Raw genomic sequence first — 26,342 nt, 5'->3', positions numbered from 1 at the left:
ATTAGATGCTGTTCTGATTGGGGATTCTTAACTGTCAAGTAGAGGGCATAATCATCTTCTTGACCTGCTGGCTACACCCTTGCCAGTACAGTCCAGTATGCAGTTCCTGTGAGTGCTGCAAGGGCACACTGCTTGCTCATGTTCAGCTTGTCCACAAGGACCTGCAGGTCCTTTTCTGCAGTGCTGCTCCCTTGCCACTGAGCTCCCAGTACTGCTGCATGGAGATGCACCACTTTGCATTTCAACTTAATGTAGTTCCTGTCTGCCCATTTCTCCAGCCTTTCAAGGTCCCTCTAAATAGCAGGTACTGCTTCCAGTATCTTGACCACTCCCTGCAGTTTGGTGTCATCTGTACATTTGATGGCAGAACACTCTTCTCTGCTTGTCCAGATCCTTAAGGAAATGTTGAACAATATTTACTCCAGTAGGCCTCCAAGAGGGATACCACAGTTGAATTTTGGAGCAGTAATCGCCCCTTTAAGTCTGACAATCAAGCTGCTTTCCCATCCACCTTATTGTTGATTTGCCTGGTCTGGATTTCTTCACTTTGACTTTTAAGAAATCAAAAAAGTGGGAGACTGTGTTAAACTAGTAGTTTAATAAGAAAAGCTAGTAGCTTGTTCAGGCATGACTTCTCATTGGTGAATTCATGGAGGTTGTTCCTAGTATTTTTTTAGGTACTTCTTGTGCTCCTTCATGAAATGACTTCCAGGAGGATTAGATTTACAGCACTTCTGACAGCTGGGATTAGGATGACAAACCTGCAGCTGAGCTTCAGGTCCTCCTTCTTGCCCTTAATGAAGATGAATGTGGCATTTGTTTTCTCTTGTTACCAGGCATTGCCACCGGTCACCGTGATCTCACTGTGGTGTCATCCAACTCCTTTGGCACACTTGATTCCATCCCATCTGGCCCCAAAGATTTGTCTACATAAAGTTTTGTTATGTGCTTCCTAATCTGATCTTTCTTACTCATTTCTACTGATTTGGTGGGATTTGATTGTACTTCATATAAAACTATGAGTAGGAAAAGCTAGAATACAGACTTCTGTTTGAAACACTTAAATCCAGAAATCAATTAAATCTGCTAGTAAATTCTGGATTGTGAAGACCACAGAATTGATGTAGTTCTGCCTTGTCAAATCCATAAATAGGCTGACTCCTTTGACTTGGCAAATTTCCATTTGATGTCAGCTTTGAAGTCAATGAGGATTCCTTTTGAGGAAAGAATGCAGGATTTGGATTAAAATATTTGTTTGTGATTGATAAATGAGGTTCACCTGGTCTCCAGACAGGGAGAGACAGATGATGCAAGAAAAATCCATTTAAGAGTTTCTCTTGTGTTTCGATTTTGTGTAGCATTTTTTTTTTCAGGTTAAAACACCTCCCAGAAAAACGAACTCTTTGGCTTGACTGATAAATTTTAAGAACATAATACTGATAACAAAATGACAGGAGTTTTAGCCCATATAGTAGAGGCTAATCTGAAAAGAAGAGCAAAATAAACTTTGTATCTAGGTTTAATAGATTATGTTTTTTCTTTTTGTGATTCTTTTACACTTTGATTTCACAAGGATTGTAAGTGCCACCTTGTGGACAAAATTATTAATCTTGTAACTCAATACAGGTCAGAAGATAGGGAGATAGGATAGTAAAATTTAGTTTCAATTTCTATGATGAAATTTCGTTACTTTTGCAGTGGGCCTTGGAGGATTTTGATTTATTATCATTTCCAGTATTGTTAATTGATGTTCTGAGACTTTACCTTCTTAATTAGTGTTTGAGTGTTCTGTAAGAAATTTCTAAAGCCAAAGAATGTACTACCATTGGCTTCAATGGCTGCAAATAAAGCCAAGCTCTACTAGTCTTACTGTGAAGTCTTCATGATTTTTGCAGTTCTTGCTGAAATACCTTTGTTGGTCACTCCTATCCTGAATGCTAGCTTGTGTGGATCACAGACCTGTATCGAAGAGGAACTTGTTACATGATACACAGATCTTTATGAAGGGCTAATTGCAGAAACCCAGGTCTTTACATTAGAAAGTTTAGCTTTTTCTCAGCTACACAAGCTCCAGGTTCACTTCAGATTCCCTCTGACCATCACCAGTTCCCTGTAGTGTTAAATAATACAGCTTTTTGTCAGGTAATGTAAAACCTTTCACTGCTAATTTTTTTTGGTCAAATTTTTAGCATTCCTAGATTAAGAAGAAGAAATGGTGTTTTGCCTGTAAAAAAGAATGCAGAAGCATGCAGGAACAGATATATTCTGCATTTCTTTTCTTCTTATTACACATTACTAAGGCCTTCAAAAGTGTCACGGTTTTGAACCACTGTTGATTGCAGTGTTGCATCATGACATGAAACAAAATGTAGGTAACAACTGCACAGTGCAAGCAAGCTATGTTGTTCAGAACAGGAGGTCTTTTTACTTTGGCTGGAACTTGTAGTGGGGTAGTTTGAAAGCCAGAACAAAAAGAAATCAGATCAGTCTCACCTTTAGTGCCGGGAGCAACAAAGCCATTGTGATCCATAAGAGAAGATGAACCTGGAGCTGAGAATCACAGCAAACCAGGCAAACAGTGGCTTTCCCAAAAAGGGTGTATGTCCCCAGTTTAAGAGCAAGTAAGATCTCCTGATGGTTGCCACACTCAGAGAACAGTCCAGATGCCAAAGCCAGTCCCTAATGATGAGCAAGATACTACATCAAGCCAGAAAACCAAGTCAGCAGGTCAGGATCAGAGTGGTACAAGATGTGGCACGGGTGTACCTGCAGTGTAGCTCAAAGACCAGTGGTGAGGCTTTGACCTTAGAGGCACCTCCTGGGACAGAGGAAGTCAGGAGGCATCTCAGCTCTGCATTTCAAGGCTAGATGGCTGCATTTTGAAAGTTAGACTTGAATCTGGGCAACTGATCTCTCCAGAGTGGTACACAGGGTCTGAAACAGGGAATAAACAAAGCTCAGCTTTGTTGAGTTCAGAGCCTGGGAAACCAGGCTAGGGAGGCTTCATTCTGCAAATACCAATCTCTGGTTGTAGTGTTTCTGGATACCTTCCTGGGCAGTGCAATGCCAGAATTTCTCACCAGTCTTGCTCAGAGTATCAGATGCAACTGCAGCACTGGAATCTCGGGGATTCTCACTGTGTATTTAGGAAGCAGGAAAAAGAACCTATCTGCCTTCCTGGCCAGAGCCCCTTTTTGTAAGCCTATTTTGGTCATGTGATACTGATATTTCTTGTGTTTTGCAACGTGAGCTGATTAACCAAACCATGTTACTCATCTTATGTTAGACTGATGTTGATATAACTGAAACTGAACCTAAGCAGCTTCAGGCCAAGAACTGGAAACCTTAAATGAGCCAAAAAATATTCTGGTTTCACTTTCTGCTCTCTGGTGAGTTGTCTTGCTGTTGAGTTTCCCAAGATTTTATCCAACATAATTATTTGCCCTATTTTCCTCTTTTCAGCTGCAGTGGAATTGGGACTCAGTGATGGTCATGATTCTCCAGACCTTTCTATTCTCACAGTCTTCCTTAGCTACCACAGTTGTGTTCCAGGATGTATGTTAAATGACACCTATGTTTTTTGTGTTGCTTTGGGGACCAACAGAACTTGCTGCCTTTTTGTGGGATCAGTAAGAAGGAATTGATCCAAAAGGGGTCTTCAAATCAAAAGAACTCTAATAAAAGGGATTTACTGTAATTTTCTTGGTCAAAAAGCTAAATTGGATTACATGTGTACATCTAGATGTTATCTAGCCTAAATGGATAATTGCTGGTTGATGAACAGATGGATAAAATATCAAAATGTGTTCAGATTTCATACTTGGTTTAAAGTGGGTATAGCATTTGCTAAGTAAGTTTAAATCTTGTATCAGTTCTTAGCCACTCCGTAGATAAATATAGTAGTTACAGTTCTGTTTATGTGAGAGAGAATGTTGTAAATAACAAATCTGCAGTTTGGCCTCAAGAGCATATGTGCAGACTTCTGTTTCAGAAATTGCAGATCAGTACTGTGAAGAGATGACAGAAAGGGGAACAGATATCATCACTAAAAATGCCTGTGAAAGCTTCTCAGACTTACAGGGGAAACGTATAGTTAACCTCTGAGACAGTAATACTGTCATGGCTCTAAAAAGCTTCAAAGGCAAGATCTTAATGAGGGAACCAGTGTGTAAGTGAACTCCCAGAAAGCCAAATATTTACAGTGTTAGCTTGAAGCCTCTGTCACATACAGGAGGAAAAAGTGTGTATTATAGACAACAATATTTACATACTAAATGCTTTGCTACAAGTCAGTAATGGTGTTTGCAGATGTGAATTTGACATGGAGGTGGGTAGAGCTGTTAGGTAAATTGGGATTTATAGAAGAAGTTATCATTTCCACTGGCAAAATTGTGAAAACTATTGGGTATCTCTGAAGCAACCATTGAGTATAAAAAGCTGTCAGTGATAGTGTTAATTAATTACTTTTTTTTCTTAGTATCATCTAGCTTTTTGTAGTTGTCCTGGTGGGCTTGAGGTTTGTTTACCTAGGATGGAATTTGAGGACTAGACAGCAAAATCATTAACAAACCAAGAAAGTAACAACATTATATTTCTTCAGAATTTAAGACCTTGGTAAGACTAAGATACAAACAAAGAGTCACCATGGAGACCTCCTAAGTTACTGTCTGAGGTGAGAGGGCTCTGAAAGTAAATCATGCTGCATATGTGGTACAATGAATCCCACAACTTTAAGCTGAAAATCCTCCACACTCACAATGGGCCATGAAGTAAATTTCGATTTCAGCAAGCTATTCCTGGTTAATTAAGAACAGTAAATTATACTTTTAAATTATACTCTTGTGTCTTGTGTAGATGGAGTTTCAGTGAAGACTAGAGCTAATGCCTAGGCCCAACTCCCACCCATTTCAAAGGAAGTCTTTCCACTGATTTTAGTGGGATTTGGATGAAAAGCAACTAATGTAATACAAGTATGTTTCTCGATGAAGTAGATTTTGTTGGACAAATTTAGGAATACCTGACCACTTAGTGCACATATACTATAGTTATTAAATGTGTGGGTGAGGGGGAGGATTAGAAGAGATTCAGAAGAGAACATTCTTACTAATCCTTTCAAAGCTCCCTGTGTATTCTTGGCTCAAGAAACTGCTGCGCTCTCTTGGCCAAATGTGTCTAGACTGGTCACAGAGTGAGACATTTTATAGGAAGGTAATGCACCATCTTTTTAGCACAACTGTACCACAAGGGATCTTAAAAAAGAAAAAAAAAGGTCCACTACATGCTGCGTTGTGAAGAGATCTGGAATATTCAGAGGAAGGAGAGTTGGACACTGCATGCAACTGCATGTGAGAAAACAGAACACCAACTTTTGGAGCTGAGTATCTTTGTGCTGCCACTGACTTCATCCCTGCATGGTTTTTTGAATGAGAAGGAGACAGACAAATCCATTTAAGTATTTGGGAGGAAAAACAAAGAGTTCCTGCAAAGGTGGAGGGCACAGTACTTCCTGAGTATATAATGGAGCAGACTTTTGTTTTCTGGTGATTTGTCCTGAGTAAGACATCAGTGGGATACCACAGAAGTGAAATCCCAGATGTCTGGTAATTTAAGAAGCAAGCTCTTTATGTCAAGCAAATTTGGGGGAGATGTAGTACTGTTAGCATATAAAACTTAATCAGCAGTAGTCTCAGCAATTTGTACAACTGGGATTTATTGGTAATATACAGCCCCCCCACCAGTAGCCAGGTATTCTTCTGCTACTTACTGAACTTCTTTAGTGATATTTTAGGCCATGCACCTTGCTTGATTGCTCTTTTGACTTTACCCTGCTTAACATTTCTTTAGCAGCTGGATCAGGTGTGGTACATCTGTAACTGTCCCTGACCCTTTTCTTAGATTTTTTAACATACACTGAAATACGGCTTTTAGTAAACATGGTGTTAATGTTTACTACCACTCATAACTGTGGCTTTCCTACCTGATAATTGCAGCTAAAGCAAAGGAAGCAAGTTACTGTCATGCCATATTATTTATGCTACTCTAACACATAGATCACAATTTTTAATAGAATAATTTCGTACTGGAATTGTAACATCTGTTTTCCATTTCAAGGATCAGCATTTCATGTTTTCAGATGCCTGGCACCAGCCCCATTCTATTGTATACATAGTCCTAAATCCCTATTAAGTCCACCACTGAATATTTCGTCCAGATTGTCCCTTGTTTCTCTCAAGGGTCTTTATTTAAATTAATTTTGGCATATAGTTGGCTGTAATTCTTGAACATTGTCTTTCATGCTAGCTCATAACTTAAAGAGTTTCTTGGACTACTTTAAAAAAAAGTTTAGCAATGTAGAACATGTATAGATTCTAGTGCAAGTCAGAAGAACCTCTTCTGAGAAACACCACTTTACAAGAAAATGTTTCAAGGACAGATGTGTTCTAGACCTTTTCATACTGGTTGCCAAGGAACAGCTTGCAGTAGTCCTGTCCCAAATCCTTTTGATGGACAGCATGCATTTACCTTTGTCTTCTCATTTGCCTGATATTTGCAGCCCTAATATTTCTAACTTTACAGTAGAAAGTGTAGTATTTCATAATGTTGTGTGTGATGTTGCTTATCACAAGTGATGTCTGCTTTTGGATTCCTTAAATGTGTGTTATGTGGTGAACAACTGTGAATTCTTCATTGACCGAGGCTGCCTCTCACTAGTGTGAGAGTACTGGGCTGTTGAGTGTTAATATACTTGGCACCTGTTTTACATCTAAACCCTCCAGAGCTGTACAAGACTATCTGAGATTTCAGACCTATTTGCTTAACTAGCAAAATTTCTGATCTTTATTCACATTGTTAAGATTTATTTATGTTCCTACATCAAATATTGGAAGGAACAATGATTTCAGTTTGCATCACTTCTCAACATCATTTTTGCTTGTTGATGTATAACAGTGTGTTAGGCAGTGTGATAAGGGCATTTATATTTGCTGTGTGTACATTTGCTTAAATGTAATGAATACCACATCCTGAAAGGAGTTGGAAGTTGGTACTTATTTTTATATGAATGTACATTAGCCAAGTAACAAGGTGGTGCTTCTAAAGTGATAGTCATAACAGGAAAAAAAAATAAAAAAAAAAGGAAAAAAATGCTGAAGTATGTGTTTAGTACCATTGCATGGATTCTATATTTCTTTTTAAGTTGGGTGAAGTCAATTTACCAGCCTGGTTCTAGAAAGATGACTGCCATTCCAAATCTCTGCACGGCTTCAAGCAACTGTTTAAAAAGAAAGAAAATAGGATCATCTTGCCAGAAAGGTTGTTTCTTTAATCTTCACAGAGTCACTCTGGATCAAGGCCCAGGACATCCTAAATACAGAGCCCTGCACTAGTACCAGGTGTATGGTCCAATATATCTAGGAATCTCTGCATTATACAGTTACAAAGGGAGATTCCCATAGAAGACATGGCACACAGGCTTGCTATATGATATCCTTGCTGGATCTGGAGAATACTCAGTCGTTTTTTATGTCTACCTGAACTATATCAAGCAAATGTCAAGCTTTTCTAGAACGTATTGGTTGTAATAGACCTTTTCTTCTGAAACCTATGCACTGTTCATTTTTAAAGCATGCAATTCCATGGAAGCCTTGGTAGATGCTCCAGTAAAGATCTTTAATTTTTTCTTACAAAATACCTGTTTTTTAAAATGCATGTATGAGTACATTCTGCACGATATATATTGATTATTTATAATTAATAATTGATTGTATTTATTAATTTATTTCGTGCTATTTGTTTATTATCTTATTATTTATCTTTTGTACTTGTGATTTTATGGTTTTTTCCTTGTGGTCTGTTGCTGGTTTCAGATCATTAGGTCCTTGCCTCCAGTAATTCTATCTTTCTCAGCCATGTCTGTGAAACAGCACTGAAACATTACAGGGGCTTTTTGTGACATAGGATCCTTCAAGCCTAAATGGGAAGAATTCCACATAGGACAGCCAAAGATTGATAACTGGTTTATATGTCAGTTAACCTTTGACTAAGAGTGATATACAAGTTTGAAATACATTTGACATTTATTTCCTACAAAGAAATCCCATTTATACTGAATGGTTGTGTTTTCTTCTGTGAAAATCAGTTCTGTTCAGACTGACCCTGTGTTATGGCCTCAATGAATAAAACACACATTTCTCTCTTCTTTTATTTGCTAAGAGGAAGAAAATTGTACTAACTTGTGTGGGACTCAATAGTGATGGAGATCACCATTAAACATTTATGCTAGCAGTTCATATCGTATAACACCTCGTACTTGAAAGTATTCCCTCCATAAAACAACTTGCTGGCAGTGGAAATTTCCTGAAAGTCACTGTATAACATACGCTGGTGTTAAGTGCCACCACATTTCCATCCAAAAAATATATGGTAGAGAAAATATAAATACTCTCAGCACAATATCCTTCAAGGAGGACTAGTAGAGAGATTAATCACTCATTGAGCACAGCTGTCTTACATTTAGATCACTCACATTTTTCAGATTGTTTTAGTAGGTCTGAAATCATACTGCATGATTTAGTACAGTGATGCTTGTTATTCCTGTGTTTAAGCAAATGCATTACTTTGTTAGTAATAAAATGCTTTTTGAGGCAAAACACAAAAATGCAACTCGGTGTAACTTTTAAGATTTTCACCAAGCAATGCAAAAGCAAGTTATTAAACCAGGTGTTTCTATTTGGATCCAAAATCTCTTTGAAATCATGACCAATCTGCTCACACTAGATTTGATAGGAGGGAATAGGTTTTTAATTACCAGGTTATCCTACCATGAAACACAGGGTGCTCAGGAGTCTTCTTCATTCTCTTACTTCATGACTACAAACAGGTATAATTGTCAAGCTCCATATGATCCTGGCAGTTATGAGTTAGAGGGTTTGATCTGTGTTTCTTGGATGGTCATAAAAAGATACTGGGTGTTAAATATTTGTATTGGAACTAAGAAGACTCTGGCTTGCAGTTTAGAACATTTTTTGCAGCAAAGGCCAAACATTAATATTGAGAATAGGAAAGAACAGTGATGCCAAGACTAAAGATATTCCCTGTGTTGCTAGTAGGTAATATCATAAAATTATTTTTCTTCCCCCTCTTTCTTGGATGTTGGCTTGCAGGGAAGACCATAAAACAGTAATTAACCGTATTTTTAATCAAGAGTTTTGCAAGAATTTATAAGTATTTTTGACAGTTTGAAATAGTAGGATAGTACCCTGTCATTTACTTTGAATGTTTCTATCAAATTACTGCATTTCGTAAAATGTGTGATAGGCTTCTGTTCTCCTGGCTTTCTATTTCTATCTCTATTTCATTCTTACTTGAATGGGAATGAGTTCTATTAATCATAGAGGTAGATGATAATTGGTGATCATAAATGCTATGTAAAATTCATAAACACAAAACAGCGAGATCAAAAAAGAGAAATGTTTCTGTAAAAGAGCAGACAGTCCCTGCAGTGTGTTCACTTTTAAAGTGCAATTACTTGAAAAGATTTTTTCTTCAGGCTTGTGTATGTTATTTAATGTTCTTTTGTGCTCTTTAATTTATATTATTTTTTTTTCTAACTGTTACTGGATTAGTTTAAAATTTTCTGCTCAGTGGAGGATTTCTTCTTAAACTGTCTAGACACAGTATAAGACTTTTTAGAAACCTCTTTTGGTGAAAATAGTCTCAGCGCTCAATTTTAGAGGAGAATAAGGTGACATTATAATAAATTAGTTCTGCTTTTGTGAAAAGGCCATTTTGTATTGTAACAAAATCATAACCACCAATTTTCTGACTAGCAGCTACAGGAACTGTGTTGTTAAGAGATTTCAGCTGAGGAGTATATAATAACAATGATCAATGCATTAGTGTTCTTTAGTATGTTCTTGTATTTCTGGTAACAGCTTGTAAAAACCTGTTAGCTAAACTGAAATCCCCAAATCTGTGAACCCTCTTTATTACTGCCTTTTTGCTTGCAGAACAAGTTAAGAAGAAATAGCTGAAACACTAATTCAGGATTGTACGTTCTCAATCATGCAGTCTTTTGTTGTTATGTCCAAACACTGCAGTTCTAAGAACTTGGAAAAACAAATCTTATTTTATTTTGCAGAGCATTGGCTGTGATGACTACCTGGGTTCAGACAAAGTGATTGACAAGTGTGGAATATGTGGAGGGGACAACACTGCTTGCAAAGTTGTGTCTGGAGTTTTCAAACACACGCTAACAAATCTTGGGTACCACAAGATAGTGGAAATTCCTGAAGGAGCTACTAAAATCAACATTACTGAGATGTCAAAGAGCAACAACTATTTGGGTAAGTTGCATCTCAGTGAATAAAGTGCTCTTTGTGCACTAGTGCAACTGGGTGAAGGTTATGCCAGGAAAGGCATTCTAAACAGTGTGGGACAGATGTCAAGAACAAGAGAAGGGAAGATACAAAAAAAGAAAAAGAAATAAATCATTAAACAGGCATTTTGATCAGAACTAACTGGCAGCTTATCATTCTGTCTTGATCTTGCCTGACAAATACTGTAGACATGTTACTGTATATTTCCCTCTCCATATGACTTGGCTGTGGTGTTTCCCTATTAGTTGGTTCCACTGTGGTGACTGCACTTCCCACATCCTTATCCTTTTCTGAGTGGTCAAGTATCCAGCCAAGTGACATGTTCCTCATTTATGTAAAATGTATTGAGGCAGCTGAAGGAGAACTTTGGGCTACTTGCCTAAAAAGTTGACTTCTTTTAAAGTACACGTACATCAAAATTGTATTGAGATAATGTGATATTGAGGTGACATTGGTAGAATGCAAGGTTGTTTGTACAGTTAGTTATTCTGTAGCTTCCTAAGTTCTAAACCATAGAAGATACTGGAATATTTATATTAACATCATAGCATTTTACAGTAGATTTCTAGATCTACCTAGTATGCTTGAAATCAGAGATTATGTAGAATTTCTGCAGATCTATGTTGGTCTTGTGTGCATTTGTGAAAACTGTGCTATTCCCTGTTGCAATGTCTGATGTTCCTGGCATACAGAGCTCTTAATTTGCCTACATCTGTACTGCTGTTCTGGAGGCAATTCTGCTGAGTGGACTGGAAAGAGAAGAGTCAGTGAAGATGTGTAAAACTTGCCCCTTGTGCTTTAATTTCTCTTAACCTGTCAGTCCAGCCTTAGACCTGCCTTAAAAATTGCTACAGCAAATTAAAAAAAAAAAAAATGGAGCCACACAGGACCTTTCTTGTTAGCCTGGTGTCATTATTAGTAGAACTATCTTACAGTACTGGAAATTTCAAATGTCAAACTACTCATTTGACAGCTCCTTTATCTCTGGCTGGTAAGCATCTCAGCTACTGCTCAAGTACAAGAAAGGAAAGTGCTTATTATTTAATTGCTTCTCTCCTTTTTTCCTCTTTCTTCTCCTTAATTCCTGCTGGCATTGTAACTAGTTATACAGAAACATTTTCCTGTTGGTGGGAGTTTATTATGGGAAGTCAGATCTGTATTGTGAACTCCATAATTTTATCAAGTGACTCATTAGGACTGAAGAAATTATATAAGCTACCTACAGACCAAGAAAGGCAAATGATCTGAATCTCCTACAGTCTTAGCAGATCTAGTTTGTCCTTCATCTAAGTGTATTTTTGATACCTTATATACACCTGCATACACTAGCATTCATTTTTTTTCATGTGAGCAGTTTGTGTAGCATCCATCAACACTGACTTGGTTGATGATGAAATAAAATAATTCTACCTAAAGAGCTTCCATAGATATTTGTACGTTCAGAAGAAAATGGGTGAGAGTGCAGCTCACTTGACAGGACAGTGAAAGTAGACACATTACTAATATATAAAGTCATGGAGCTGGATGTAATTTTTCTGTCAGATTTACATGACACTATTTGAAAACAGCTGGCAGAAAATTTCCCATAGCTATGTTAAAATGTTCTGAACCTTTTTAGAATGGGCAGAACAGAATAACATTTTTTGCTTAAAAATAACCAGGCTGTTGGCATGTATGGGAACGTGACACAGTTCTTCTTTCCCATGCTACTCCTTGTCTCCTTATCCTCTGAGCTCTTGGTTTATGCTATCAACATTTCTTTCTTTTTTTAAAAAATCCATTTCATATGTTTCATTTTAAAGCTGCTGGTATGGATTTAGTCTGCTAAATTTGCCAATTCCCTCCCTTGTTAGGAATTTTTTAGGCTGTAGCTCCAGCTAGGTCTTCATCCTCTCTGCTTTCACCCTTGCACCCTTACATGAACTTGGTTTATTGAGGCAGGTGAGTTGCACCAGGACAGAATTGAACATGTTCTAAAAGAATGGAAAGCTGAAACTAGAGAAAAGCTTCTCAATCAGTTTATTAGACAAGAGAAATGGCAATTGGGAGGGATTTTTTTGGCATATTTGTGGTTACAGATTTCTCACTCATAAAGCAGTGTTCAAAATTGTGACATGCACATTTTGTAAAGCATGTAACATTGGTAGAACTGGGAAGCTTGAAAACTCATCTGGTATTTACTGGTTTCTCTATGTTTATTGTAATAAAGAGAAAGCTTGAACTTTAAAAATAATTTTTAAAAGTGTTAAGCTCATCTTGTGCTGCAGCAACAAGAAAAGCAAACCAGCAGCAATTCCTTTAAGCATGTAGTTGAGTGCTTTGCAAAACTGAAGTTTCTGATCCCTGTTATGTCACAGCACAGCTGCAGCCATCAGAGCTGCTTGTAAGCAGCATTCTTCTTGTTGTAAGGAGCTTGAGTTAGTTGCATTTGGTTTTCCTTTCACTTTGCACATTTGATGGATTCTTTAATGCAAAATCATAAGCTAGCTGAAGGACACTGAAATGTTTCAGATGACAGTGGATGTTTCTGGGAATCTGAGATATGCTGCTCCTTTTTAAGGAGCCTGTCCTAAGTTCTATGTGGCTTCATTAAATAATTTTTACAAAGTTCCACACCTTTTCACTGCTTCGTCAATAGTACTGAGTAAATAAGCAATCAGGAGAGTGTGTTTTCACAAGGAGATATTCCTGTAAAATCAGGCAGTGGTGGAAAAAACAGGCTGGAATGTAAGGTTTTTTACCCAAAGAAGTTTCTAACTCAGCTAAAAGTTATGTAAACATTTGGAAACTTCTCCATACTGCTTTTGGAAACTTTTTTGTAGTAATTTATTGCTCATTATTGGTAAATCTGTGACCCTCATAAAAGGCATAGTTATGATGATGCTGAGATGTTGAGATTAAAGGAGACAGGCTATTTCAGTGGCTGTTCAACTTTATAATTAGCTTTTCACAAAAAAAAAAAATTTCTTCATGATTTCATGTGCGTCTAATGATCTTTAGTATTTTATCTCTGTACACCTGAAAAAAATATTCAACAACATTGTTTCTATTTTCTTCTGCTTATGTTTTCTTTTTTTCTTTTTTCTTTTATTTTATCTTTTATTTATCTTTTCTTCTTCTTCTTCTTGCACACCCCACCCCCAAAAATCCTTTTAGATTTTCCATTTCTTGAAGATTGATACTGTAGGAAGAGTATCAGTCTGAAAAAGGTAAAATCTTAAGTCAAATTGAGCACAGCCAGCAATATTAACTCCTGTTTCTTAGTGAACAAAATTAAAATTTCCCCAGGAAACATTGTCTTTTTTCTTGGGAAAGCAGTTCAGTTTCTGATTGCTAAATAATGATTAATAATAATTTATTAATCAATCTGTATATCTAGTGTTTTTTTTACAGCTAGAAGCAAAAGCTGCATTATTACAGTTAAGGTTTAGACTCTATAAACTCTAAGCAAAGCAATTAGGTTGTCCAGTCCTCAGCTACATACAGAATGACTTGCTTCACAAAGTAGTTTTCAGCAATATTTTCTTACTGGCTGATGTGTTAGACCTTTCAGCAGGAGAACTGCTGACCTTGTACAGACTTTTCTATTGGCAAAGCACTTGTGTCACATGCTGGTCTTGTACAGACAAGAGACAAAGACATACTTTTTATCCCACTGGTAATCATCAGCTGGCCAGTTCTCACAGACTGAAATGGGAAGCTTGCCACTGAATTAAGTAGGAGCATAATACCTTAAGTGGGACCAGGATGTTACAGTACTTTTGCTGCAAAACAATGTGGTTTTGAGTATGAATACTTAAGCATCTTTGGGATTGGGATTTGGGATAATGGCGAAATTTTAAAGTCAAATGACACGAATCTGAAGTGATTATTTGGAAACTGCTTTTTTACATGGTGGGTCTTGAGAACCTCATTGAGGGATGCTCATTCTTACCCATATCCTCAACAGCAAGAGAATCGGATGGGAAGGAGGTACCAGTAGTTGAAATTAAATTTTAGCTTAACACGAGAATGAAAGACACAGTTATTGAAAATGCATTACTTTTGAAATACACTTGCCATGTGTAATGAACCTACTCTGACTGCAAAGAATCTGCTGGTGTCCAGTAACTCAAGCAACAGTTTGTTCCTATGCATTTTTGTTCTATGCATTAGAGCTGGAGTGTCTCTCCCACATATACAGCATACTGAATGCAGTACTTATAAACTATGTAATTACAATATCTGGATTAGAATAACTGTTTTTTTTACCTTTTGTCCTTGGTCCTCTTGCCTGTTCTCTGCTGGAGTTAAACAACAAAGACATTTCTTTGTATAGACAACTATGTGCTCCAAACTGTGAAGAAAAGATTTAAGGAATCACTTCTTAAATAAACTGAAATTAATCATAGCAAGTTCACACTGTAAGGAAATTCCACAGTAAATTATTGATATCTGAAGAGGCAAGTAGAATCTCTGCAACCTTGACAACAACATTCTGAATAATACTAAAATATGCCTTTTACTATTAGGAATCCTAGCAAATCTGTTGTGTAGTTATTTTGTGAATACAGAACTGAAGAGTCAGGACATAATATACAGAAAGATGAACAACTTGGGTTTTTTGGAAAATGTTTGCAAAATCAAGTGTTCCTATAAAACTATGGTAAGGATGGTATCAATCAATAATTCTTTATTTGCTTCTGCCTTATCTCCTTGTGTCCACTCTCAGCCTTTTCCTGCAGTGCTTCAGATTTTACTTTTGTTGAGGTATTTTCTGACTCTACAAAACCAGCCATTGATACAAGCTTAACCAATTTTTGGCCGCATTAAAATGTTCAATTCTGTGTCAGCATTAGAAGAGAACTGATGAGCAGGAGAAGATTCTGATTTTTTTCTACTTTACCTGATCCAGTTTAGTTAGCATTGTTAGCTTAATTGTGGATGTACTGATTATCTGAATTAATAATAATTTGAATTAGTTGCTCTCTGCATGGCCATGCTTGAATTCAAAACTAATACAAGCCTACTAAGGGAGTTATCTTTTTAACATGGATTTAATAACAGCCTCAGTAGTGCAGTATCTGATGCTGGCCTACCCAGTAAAGTGCCTTTCCACAGCTGTTGTTTTATGCCCAGAAGCTCAGTCTGATCAGGCAGACATGCATTTTTAGCAAATACCCTGCACAGTGCATGTGAGTTAATATTAAACTTATTGCTGACTGATTCACTTCAGGATTTATCTTCAGACTACATATGGTGTCCTGAGACTTCCAGTGGGTTACCTGTCCTTAATCTGAAAAGTAAGCACAATATTTTTGTTAGTTGGTTATGGCAAAACTTCACATGAGTGGTGTTTGCTCATTTCAGGGTCTTTTTCCGCAGAGTAGTTTTAGTGGGTGTGGAGCCTACAACCTCCTCTTATTTTGGGTAACAGTAATTACCTTTAAGATACCGAGTCTGGCTACTGCATTCTGTTTGGTGGATTCAAGATGACGGTGAGTAGGCATGAGGAGTCTCTGTTTTGTGCCTGGAGATGACAGAAATCTTAGAAGCATATTCTGTCAAGGGTTTTTGGGTCAATCTGTTTGGATCCTGCCTTCTGTCATCATTTCCCTGTCACAATCAGCATGGTTTTTCCTTTTTAATAAGTCATAGCTAGGAAGTAGTGTTCACTGTGTTACATCTGTCTTTTTACTGTCTTCTGAATATTAATTGCTTTATTCATAATGCATCACTCTTTTTTTAGGACATTACACTTCGCTGACCATATATTTTTTTCAATGCTGGTGTTACATAAATAATTACATTTTAGAGTTTCTGGCAAGGTTATCTTATTATAGTAAATTCCAAGATGACCTTTTCCCTTCTGACTTCATCAAACAGCCAGCTAATATCTAATATTCTGTGTAATGGTCTGCAGGCTTCCAGGTACGTTTTGAAAACACACAAAAGAAATGCTTTCTCAGAAGCTACTTTCTGCCCACCTGGGTGATGAAGTGCTCTTTCCCCTGGTCTCAAAGGTGGTTCTGAGTTAACTGAAGTGCTAACTCAGTTAACTGGCTGAGGTAACTTTTGGATCTTCAGCTTTTTACCACTGTCTTACCAGTCTTCTGAATGTTGCTTGCCTTTGGTGTTTTCACTTAAAAGCTTCTAAACATGTTTCTCCTTTTTGATTGCTCAACATCTGCTGAGAGATAGCTCTAGTTGGGGTGCTGAGCAAGTAGCCTGAGTGCCTGGCCTGGGAGGTAGATGACATTCCATATGATCTAAATTTCAAGAAGAGTTCTCCATGTCTCTGCTTTTCCAGGTAAACAGTGTGTGGGCCTTTTTCATCTTTTCCCTCTGCATCTTGAAGAAGAATATGGATGTTTCTTTCCAGCATCCATTGGCTAGGTTTTTGGCTTCTGCATGTTCATTGGCAAGAGCAGTTATGACCAGTTTTGGAACTGGTTTTCATTTTCTGTGTTTCCTAGTTGTCATTTGACAGAGGTGTTGTTATGTTTTGGTTTTGCCATTTGTTTGTAAGCAATGTTCTTAGGAAAACATCTATAACTACATCAGTGCACCAGATAAAGCCTGTTGTTGCTTTGATGGTCTGCCCTGCAAATACATCATCTGAACAAGAGCCAGCAGCAATGTGTCCCATGGAGGTGCTTGTTTCATAAATTCTCTATTAAAGGAATTGGTTTTTTTCCTTCCTTTGAAATATGGGAAGGTTGTTTTGAAAGGAAGGGAGAGGGATAAAGAGAAGTATGCAAAATAGTGAGAGAAACTCAGAAAGGCTGGTTGTTCAGTTTGACTTGTAAAGCACCCAGCAATCTGGTTGCTTATATAACTTTGCAAACACCCTTGGTCTGGAAGCCTCTGGAGAAATCACTGCAACGTTTTCCGTACTTCCTGCTTCTCGTCAGACCCCAAAATCTTTAATTTCAGCCTTTCTCTCAGTGATTATTCTGAGAGAAGTATACTTTAATTATACTTCTGTTCTCAGTTATGGAGAGAACCAAGGAACTTCAATGCAAAATTTCAAAGAAAATGCATTAAAAAAAATTAAAGAGGTGGGCTGTTTGAACAGTCTTTTCATTAATTTGAACCCAGTTAATGTGAACTGCTTAGATCTCAAAGCTTTGAATTTTTTTTGTCTTCTAGTTGATGACAAAAGCATCAAGTAGTCTGCATGAAAATACTTTTTTGAACACCAGTTTTAGCACACAACATTTGGAATATAGAACTGCTGGTTTGCTCAAGGCTTCTTGAAAAATCTAAGCCCTTCTGAACAGTGTGTATGGTAAGAATCTTACCATGCATGCATTTCATGGCAGTGACCAAATATTCAGTAGCATGGATTCTTCTCTTACTAATGCAGCTGGCTTCCTGCTCTCACTCTGTTCCTCCTTTGTCTCAAAAATAGCCACCAAGGGACCCTTTTGGAATTGTATTCTTTGGAAGTCATTAGCATTGTGAATTGATTAAAGTCCCTTGTATGTAATCTGTTGCTCAGTTGTCTCTTCACCTGGAGGGAACACTACTTTGACTAAGGATGTTCTTTTTTGAAGTTGTGATCAAGGTGTGGTGATCTTACCATGCTAGTCATATGTCTGATAAAATACTTTTCTCTGTTCACATCTTACAAATTTTAATTAAAAATTAATTTTGTACTCTAACTTAGCTACATATAAGCAATGATCTGTGTCAGTCCAAGTTCATAAACTATCCACAGGCAAATTCCCAAATCACATGAAGGTGTATTTCTTCCCTTTCTTGCCAAAAGGAGAGGTTGTTATTTAAATGGTTGTTTAGATGCTATGCAACAAAACCTGAAAAGAATGGTTTGGAACCTGATTTCAGTTGTCACAGGTATTTCTGTACAGCATTCTTTGATTCCCTAATCTTATTTCATTCTGACCATAACTGGGATAGCAAAAAAGCTTTCTTTGTTCCTTAAGCATCCCTTGATCTAGTCAGACTGTGTTCTTACATCCTCGTCTGATTCTGTAAAAAAACCATATTTTTATCTTTTTTTTTCTGTTGCTTCTCTTAATTCCCCTTGAATTTCTGTTTCAACATTTTTGTTTCTTACCCATTCTAAAGTCTCTTTTAGTAAAATAATCACCCAGTAGAAATTCTACATGATTAGTGGCTTCATGGCTGGATCCAATAAAGAGATTTCATCTGCTGAGAATATTTTTGTATTGCAGCATTAAATTCCAAAAGGAATCCAAGTCTTTTCTAATACAAAATATATACAGGGATTTAAAACTTGATTTATAGACTGTGTGATTATGTTAGTCAAGGGAGATTAAACCTTATTCTTTATTTCTTGCCCATTTCTTGTCCTTATTTTCTCTTGAATGTTACGTCAAACTCTTGTGTGAGAAAAATTTGAGTGCTTAGAAACCTTACAGAACCAATTTTCCTTTTATACTTATACCCATGACAGCAGTAGTTACACCATAGTCATTGCTCCATTTATTTTATACATTTGTGTTATAATCAAGCTGCTGTAAAATCTGAAAATGCTGGGAGTGTGGGGCAGATGGGTCTGCTGTGAGATTGTGAGCTTGGTTTTAGTGAGCTACTTAGCAAAGGTACCAGTTCACACTGCACATCTAGGCATGGCTTAGGGACCCTGAGGTAATAAAACTTGTTATCTCTTTATCATTGGTAACCACAAAATGCTAATTCAGGGACTTTTTAGGGGGATGATGGCCCAGCTGCAGCTAATCTGCATTAAATTATTAATACCCCAGTCCATCTCTTTTACCTCCATTCACCTGCACCAGTTCTTCTACTGAGGAAAATAATACACAGCTCTGAGTCAAGCATCAGTCAGTTAGCATGAGTGATTACTATGGCATGAGGCTACATCTTTGAAGTTTCATGTCACAGAGTTCAAGTGAATTAACAAGACTGAACAGTAAGCACTGATGATAGCATCTGCTCGTATGCATCTGTTGCTCCTTCATTCTGGTATATTTGTGTCTCAAAATGTGTTCAGTATTGTTTACATGGAGTCAAATTTATGTTGGATTTAGATTTTAATAGGAATTGATAACTGTTTTAAACTGCCAGCTGCTTGTGCTTTTTCTTCCTCTTGCAGTATAAAGCAGTATACAAAACCTTTGCCTTTCTTGCCTTGGAAAATGAAAAACAGCTTTTAAACATCCAAGTTGCAGTTCTCACCTCTTCTCTACTTCTAAGGCATTTGAGTACCACCTCTCTCAAGGGAGAGATTTCCACTCTCCCTAATGGTGCAAAATAATGGAATTCTTTAGGCCTGCCTAGGTGCTGACGCTGGCAACTTAAAACCTTTGGAAGTATACACTATGGAGGTGAGGTTTTCAAGCAAATGGCTACTGTTGATGTGTTTAATTGGTCTAAGGTACTTAAGTCTCTGAAGTACAGATTCTATTTTGTCATGTTGCACACTGGATGAATTATAATAATCTTTTGGACAGTATTTGTCTTCATAACAAGAGATGAGAGTGAGGATGCTGCCAAAAGTGTTGCATTTTTGCACCCCCAGCAGAAATGATGCTGGATTCGAATTAAATATTTACTTTGAACCTCTTGACTGTCATGAGAATCCAGCTTTCTCAGAATCCAAATCAATAAAGAAAAATCCTAGAACTGATCTTCTGAGGGAATGCAGTTAGAGACCAGACCTTACATCTTGTGCATGGTTTTTGCTTATGTACTACCTATGCATATAAGCAGAGCCATCAAGGTTTCTTATCCCTTGAAGGGCTACCAGACTCTAATAGAACATTGATATTTCAAAAGTATTTCAAGACACTGCCTTTTAAAATTAATACTAAATAGCAATGTAGCTGTTTAGCATCTAAAATCCTTTCAGTATGGTAAATAGTCTGTGTATGTGGGAACAGTGACTAAAATTTCTTGCTGTGCAAGGCTGCCCTCCTTCACCTTCTCTCAGTGGTGTTTTCTGCTGAAATTCACCAGTAAATGGGTTTGTATTTCATGCCTCTGTCCAGAATTTGGCTGTTGAAACAAAAGCTCTTTAATTCTTTGGGAAAATCATAAAAAAAATGCTTCTGATCTTCAAAGTGTTTTTCTGACATTAATTAATTGGATCCTCACGATCCTGTGAGGATGATAAGAGCAGCCTGAAAATGCCTGCTAAGTACTACTGCAATGAAATGAATGAAGCACTTACAGAGCTTAGCTGAATAAAGTGTTTTTTCTACTGCCCAAATAACTTTAAAAGTGTTTGGAAAAAGATTCCACAAAAATTAAAAATGCTTTTGAACACTGGGCTGACTTTTATGCCTACGTGCCTGTGGACGTAGAAAAGCTGCTGTTCAAACAAGCAGAGGCAGATCTTCAGCAGCTTCTAAATTACAATGGTGCCATTGATGCCATTGGAACTGGGCTGCCTTAGACAAGCTGAAGGACCTAGCTCTTTGCTTGGGAAGTAAAGCAATAGGTAGTAATACCTGATTTGAATAAAGAGCTTTAAAACCTAACAATAATAACAGTAATAATGCCTGTAGTGAAGATATACTTGCAAACACATTGTATGGATTTTGTGTGAGACAGAGTCAAGAGAAAGATGCATTAAATTAATGGAAAATAAAGGCAAACCAAAATTAAATCAGCAGTATTTGTGGATGTATCCTAGTATGAAAAGAGAAAATACTTTAACTCTCCACTAAATTACCAAAAATTCCTTTATTTCTCAAGTGACCATTATCATAAAGTGTGTCTGACGCTAAGTCATTGTGTTGGGAATCAGTTTGGGGTTTTTTGGTATTTAGGGTGGGGGTTTGTTTCTTTAATTCCACTGAAGTTAATTAGGAAATGATGTTAACACCTGAAGTTATGTGGATTTTTGTTAGGATTGTAAATGAAAAATATGCAATGTTGGAACTCACTAGACCTGGAATATATGCATATCAATATCACCCCAAAAGAGCTTGAATATTTACTTCTTATTTTAGTGTTTAGAAGTGAGAAGAAATAGTGTTTACGTCATATATTTCAGAAAGGTAAAGAAAACTCCATTAGGTGATCAGTGGAGCAGTAACAGGGAGCTCAGAGACTGTCACTGTTCAGAGAACAATATTTGCTGCTTATTTGCTCTGTTTTCTGCCAGTGGAAGCCTTTATGTGTGTTGCTCTCTCACTGCATTATTCATATTGCAGTGATTTGCACCATTATTCCAGGTCTTTTTATATGTTGGCTTTTTTTGTTGTTTTACTTGTTTGGTTGTTTTGGTTTTGGTTTGTTGTTTGATTGGGTTGGGGTTTTTTTGAGCAGAAGAATCTGTCAGTGCAGATGTATGCAATGATTTTATTGCCTTGAGTGGAAGAGTTGTTGGAACAGCTGGTTATGGTTTCTTTGGATGAAGTGGTCAGGGCTTGTGGTTTAGTTTGGATTTTTTTTGGCAGCTATTATAGAAACAAAAATGAGTAAATAGATGAGAAGTAAAAAAGATAAAGAAAATAAAGGAAAGAAGATGCTAATTACAAGGCAGTATAATGGTATAATTTGGTATAATTTAAGCAAATATTTACCAGTGCATTCTGTAAAATGCTAGGAAGAATTTTAAGCTGGATTTATGTATGTATCTGAAGTCATCACATAAGTATCTGTGGATTGCTGTTTACTTGGATTTGTAATAATTGTCTCTAGACTTTTTTGATTTAGTTAATTTGCTTGAACTTATTCTATGTGGTTTTTTTCAAATGTAAGTGACTGAATAGCTTCATTGAGTGACTGATGCTCACATTCAGTTGCTTTCTGTTGTATTATAACTACACAAGGTCTGCCTTGGTAGTGTTCCTACCAGTTCTGCTGTGTGGTATATAAAGCAGTTGTATGCCACATACCCAGCCTCTAAAGGATTCTAAGGCCTTTCAAGTTTATATGGTTGAGCCTCTTTGCCTTCTTTCTCTCTCAAAATAAGTATTCTTAGGTTTTTTGTCCCTAGTGAATTTGGTTGTGTATTTCATTAATCAGGAATAAGAGGTAAATTGAAAGATTCATCCTGTGCTCCCAGTTTAACAGTTGAAATAGAAAAAGACCACAGAAAGAGCTTGCTTGGTGAAGTGAGAACAATAAAGAAAAGAACGATTTTTAAAAGATTTAATTTACTTGAGCTTTCAGTCCTGGTTGTCAACAAGATTTCAGCGGTGTTCCATCATTATTACAGTGTAATACCACAGGAGCTCTTGAACTAGTGCTTACATGGTTGACTGGTGAAGTGAATGCTGCTGATGGAATGGATGCGTTGGGTGAAACCTTTTTCTTCTTGAAGATAAGCTGTGCTTTACCAGGACCTCCATGCTACAAGGAAGACACCTGAAAAACTGGATTTTTAGTGGTGTGTAGGCAGAGAAGGGGACTAAGATCTTCGATCCTTGATTCTGTGTCACTTGGGCTATAAATTACACTAGGGGAGAGAAGAACAGGGGATTGTTCAGCAGAAATTACAATGCAGTACAGCACAGTTTCTCACAAGCCATGTCCTTCCCCACTTGAGAGCAACCAACCAGCACACTTTCACCCTGTGTTACATCGCAAACCAGAGTGGAGTTGGGCCTCACACTGGCAGGGGCTCCCTGATGAAGCATGAGCAGTCTCCAAGCCACTTCCCTTTGTTCCCTGCAGGATTCTAGATGAAGCCAATGTATAATGACTGAGCTCAATCCCAATGTGGCCAATTTTTTTTTTGTGAAATGATACTGCAAGGCATTTATGGATCACAGTACCTGCAGAGAAGCAGCTTACCCATCAAAGAAGTGTTGGTTTGTGCTGTTCATGTGTTAGGGAAGCGGAGGGCATCTCTAAGATACTCACCCAGCAGAATATGATGTCCAGAGAAATATCAGTGCTTTGATTTATTACTTGGCAGTGGCCTTTGAATGTAACCACTTTAAATTATAACAATCCTTGTGGTCTAGCACACAAAGAAATAAATTAAGAAGATTGATTTCTCTGTATTTATTTACCCTCTCCCTGATATAACTCCTATATTTGACTTGAATCTGATTGAAATAGGCCATAAAAAGTTAGAGACTTTGTACACTGGTAAGAATTTATGCTTTCAGTAGCATGCAGTGTTTTTCTAGACATGTTTAATGAGCAATCTTTTAGTTTGTGTTCATAACAGAAATCGATTTTAAATTACTTTTCAGAGGGCAGGTATTTAGCAAGCTCTTTCCTCATGGCGTTCATAAGAAGACACACATCTCAAATATGGAAAAAATGTTCACAGCTGAGTGTGAAACTTAGGTGTACGTGGATGAAGTTTTGCAAATAACCTAAATTATCAACAGTTAATCTGAACAGTGTGGAAAATGTCTGAAATAAAATTAAAGTAGATTATCCATTATATAGGTTTTGGTTTAAATTAAAATTAGGGCTATAGCTAATCACTTTTTATTGTTCTAAAAAAGACATAGTGGAGAAATTGCATTAAAGGGAGAAGATGAAGCTTATCAGCCTTTAATATGAATTAATCAAAGACATAAAAACAAGGATTTTTCTTTTCTTAGATGGAATTTTGAGTACGAAATCAGGTAATTGCTTCTGAAAAGATGAATGTTTAGTGGTCAGCATGATAAATTAATTGTGGTCATATTTTATGGTTTAGGAGCATGAACTTGGCCTGTTGTTGCTACTGAGATTCCCCAGGCTCCTCTGGAAAACCTTGGCCTGTATTAGTTTACGTATATAACAATCTCTGCTCAATGTATTGATCAGGAGAACTATGGGGCTGGTAGCAGGTCTAGGCAATCAAACATGAGAAATACTAACAACTGTAGAGCAGTTTGCAAGAGATCTATTTGCATAGTGTAGGTGTGAGAAAATAACTAATTAATTGGTAAAAGAGGGAAAAACCCGACAGCTTTCTTTTAGATTCTTTCCCAGATATGGTTGGTAAAAACTTTAGGGTAGTTCCTAATGGCAAAATAATGATATCATTTGTACTAATGGTACATAGCTCACTTTCTTCTATTAACTATTCTGAATCTAGACTCCACTGTTTTATCTGTGCTGCAGACAAAACGGTGCCATTAATTATCCAGACTTATTTAGTGATCTGGTGATAGGTTTGCAACTTGCAAATCTGATTTTTCTTTCAGTGCTTGCATGAAAAAAAATGATCAGAGAAATATTTTGTTTAATTAGCCTGTAGCTTGAGAATGAAGAACATGATTCCAATGAGAAGTGATGTGCAGAAATTATCTGTATTTGGATAAACCTTGGCTTCTGTTATGAAATAATTCATTCATATTCTTTGTTCTTGAGCCTATAAAATGAATCATGTCTATAGATTTCTGGGCTTACCTAGAGGTATCAGTTGTTTGTTTCACATGCTTTATTAGATTTATATAACAAATATCAAATAAGTTCTGTTCCAAAGCATCTTTTTTTATGAGTGTGCATAGTGACATAAACAGTAACATGTATAAAACTTTCTTGCTGCCTTTTAGCCAGAAAATAATGTATGAGAAAGTTGATACCAATACTGAACTGTCTCGCTATTTTTCTTGCCTTCCTCTGCACACCCAGCTTATTGTGCCAGGAATTCATCTTCTGGCAAAGTGTTCTGAGGCAAATGCAGACAGCCTTTCACTGGAGCATATATTCTTTTTCTTCACTAAGAGCCAAATACTGAGGATGATCTGTAATAAATTACTGTTGTTTTAAGCTGAAAACCAAGGTATGCTGTGCTGTTGTCAGCTTTTATTGGAAGAGAAAATGAATGAAGAATTGAACCATTTCTTCCAGGGCAGAACATGGGTAGTGGAGCTATGTCTGTCTTGTTTACTTTGTGTCCTGTAATGGCCACATCCTTACTGTAATGGCCACTGCATTGATCAAAGGCAAGCTTCTCCCACCAAAGTAACTTCTGATCTCTCTTTGCTCTCCATGCCAGTGTCCTGTTCAGGTGTCCTCTGTGCTAAGCCCTGTGAACACTGCTGGGCTGGCTGGCCTGGCCTGGGACAGAGCTGTGGTCTCATGCTCTTAACCTGCTTCTCAGTAGCAGAAAAGTATTTTAGATCTCTCCTTTATCCTGATGTCAACATTGTTCAAACATTTACTGCATTTGAGACTACAACACCTTTGTCAGACTTGCCTGAAATCAGACAAAAGGTTGAAAAGCTCTCTGGAGAGTGTGAAGGACAGACCCTGAGTCAGAAGAATTGGTGTCTAAGGTAGGAAACCCAACAGTGCTTTGCCTCTCACAGATCTGTGTGTCTTGAGTCACAGTATTCAGCTTCACCATGCAGACCATCCAAAATTCTTGAGAAATTCCACTTGAAATTCGAAACAGCTTAGCTCCAGTTTTTCATTGAAGCTATTTGCTTGCTATTTAGCAAACAAAAGAAGCAGTTGTAATTCTTTCTAGTTCTGCTTTTGATTCTCACGAGATGCAGTGCTGCTTTTCTGCAGAGATATCACAATCTCCTGTTTTAACTTAGCTGTCTTACAACTATTTCAACTCTTGGCAATTGTCAGAAGTGCAAGGAGGTACAAAACATTTTTTGTTATGCCAGCTGGAGAAAAGAGCAATGTATTTGCACATGTGCATTTCACTAATCTGGCCCTCTGACTGAAGTAGTGTCTAGATTAGATGATAATTCAATTGCATTTATCATCCCAGAGGATTTATGCCAAATATATGCTGACTTGCTGTGCTGGGCTAACTAATGTGAAGCTGAGCTGTGCCAGAAGGCTCAGCTATCACGTTCAGAGCCATTAGCAGCCAGTCCCATCAACTCCTGAAATATAAGAACCAGATTCTGACTGAAATTATATAAGTAGGGCAAATACTATAATCTGCAGGTTCAGTGGGAGTTGCATAGCTACAATATCACATGCTACATTGGAAGTGTATCCCTCCTGGAGACTACTAGTCCTGAATGTTGTTTGTTTTTTCTAAATACTTGGTTTACAGATATTGCCTGGGCAGAGTATTTCCCGGCATTACTGAGGTATGGCAGGAAATAT

The 26,342-nt window shown here is 37.3% G+C and overlaps 1 protein-coding gene across 2 annotated transcripts in view; it reads left to right on the top strand.

Moving 5' to 3' along the window:
• THSD4 (thrombospondin type 1 domain containing 4) overlaps nt 1-26,342 on the top strand; it is a 244,548-nt gene that overhangs the window by 181,076 nt on the left and 37,130 nt on the right. For both annotated transcript variants that reach the window (XM_030456848.1, XM_030456849.1), the window contains one exon: nt 10,139-10,343. In XM_030456848.1, coding sequence (XP_030312708.1) covers nt 10,139-10,343 — 205 coding nt within the window. The remainder of the gene's footprint in view (nt 1-10,138; nt 10,344-26,342) is intronic.

This window comes from Calypte anna, chromosome 10 (assembly GCF_003957555.1).
Source record: "Calypte anna isolate BGI_N300 chromosome 10, bCalAnn1_v1.p, whole genome shotgun sequence".
In the NCBI taxonomy this organism is placed as follows: domain Eukaryota; kingdom Metazoa; phylum Chordata; class Aves; order Apodiformes; family Trochilidae; genus Calypte; species Calypte anna.
This window is presented reverse-complemented; position numbering and strand designations above follow the sequence as displayed.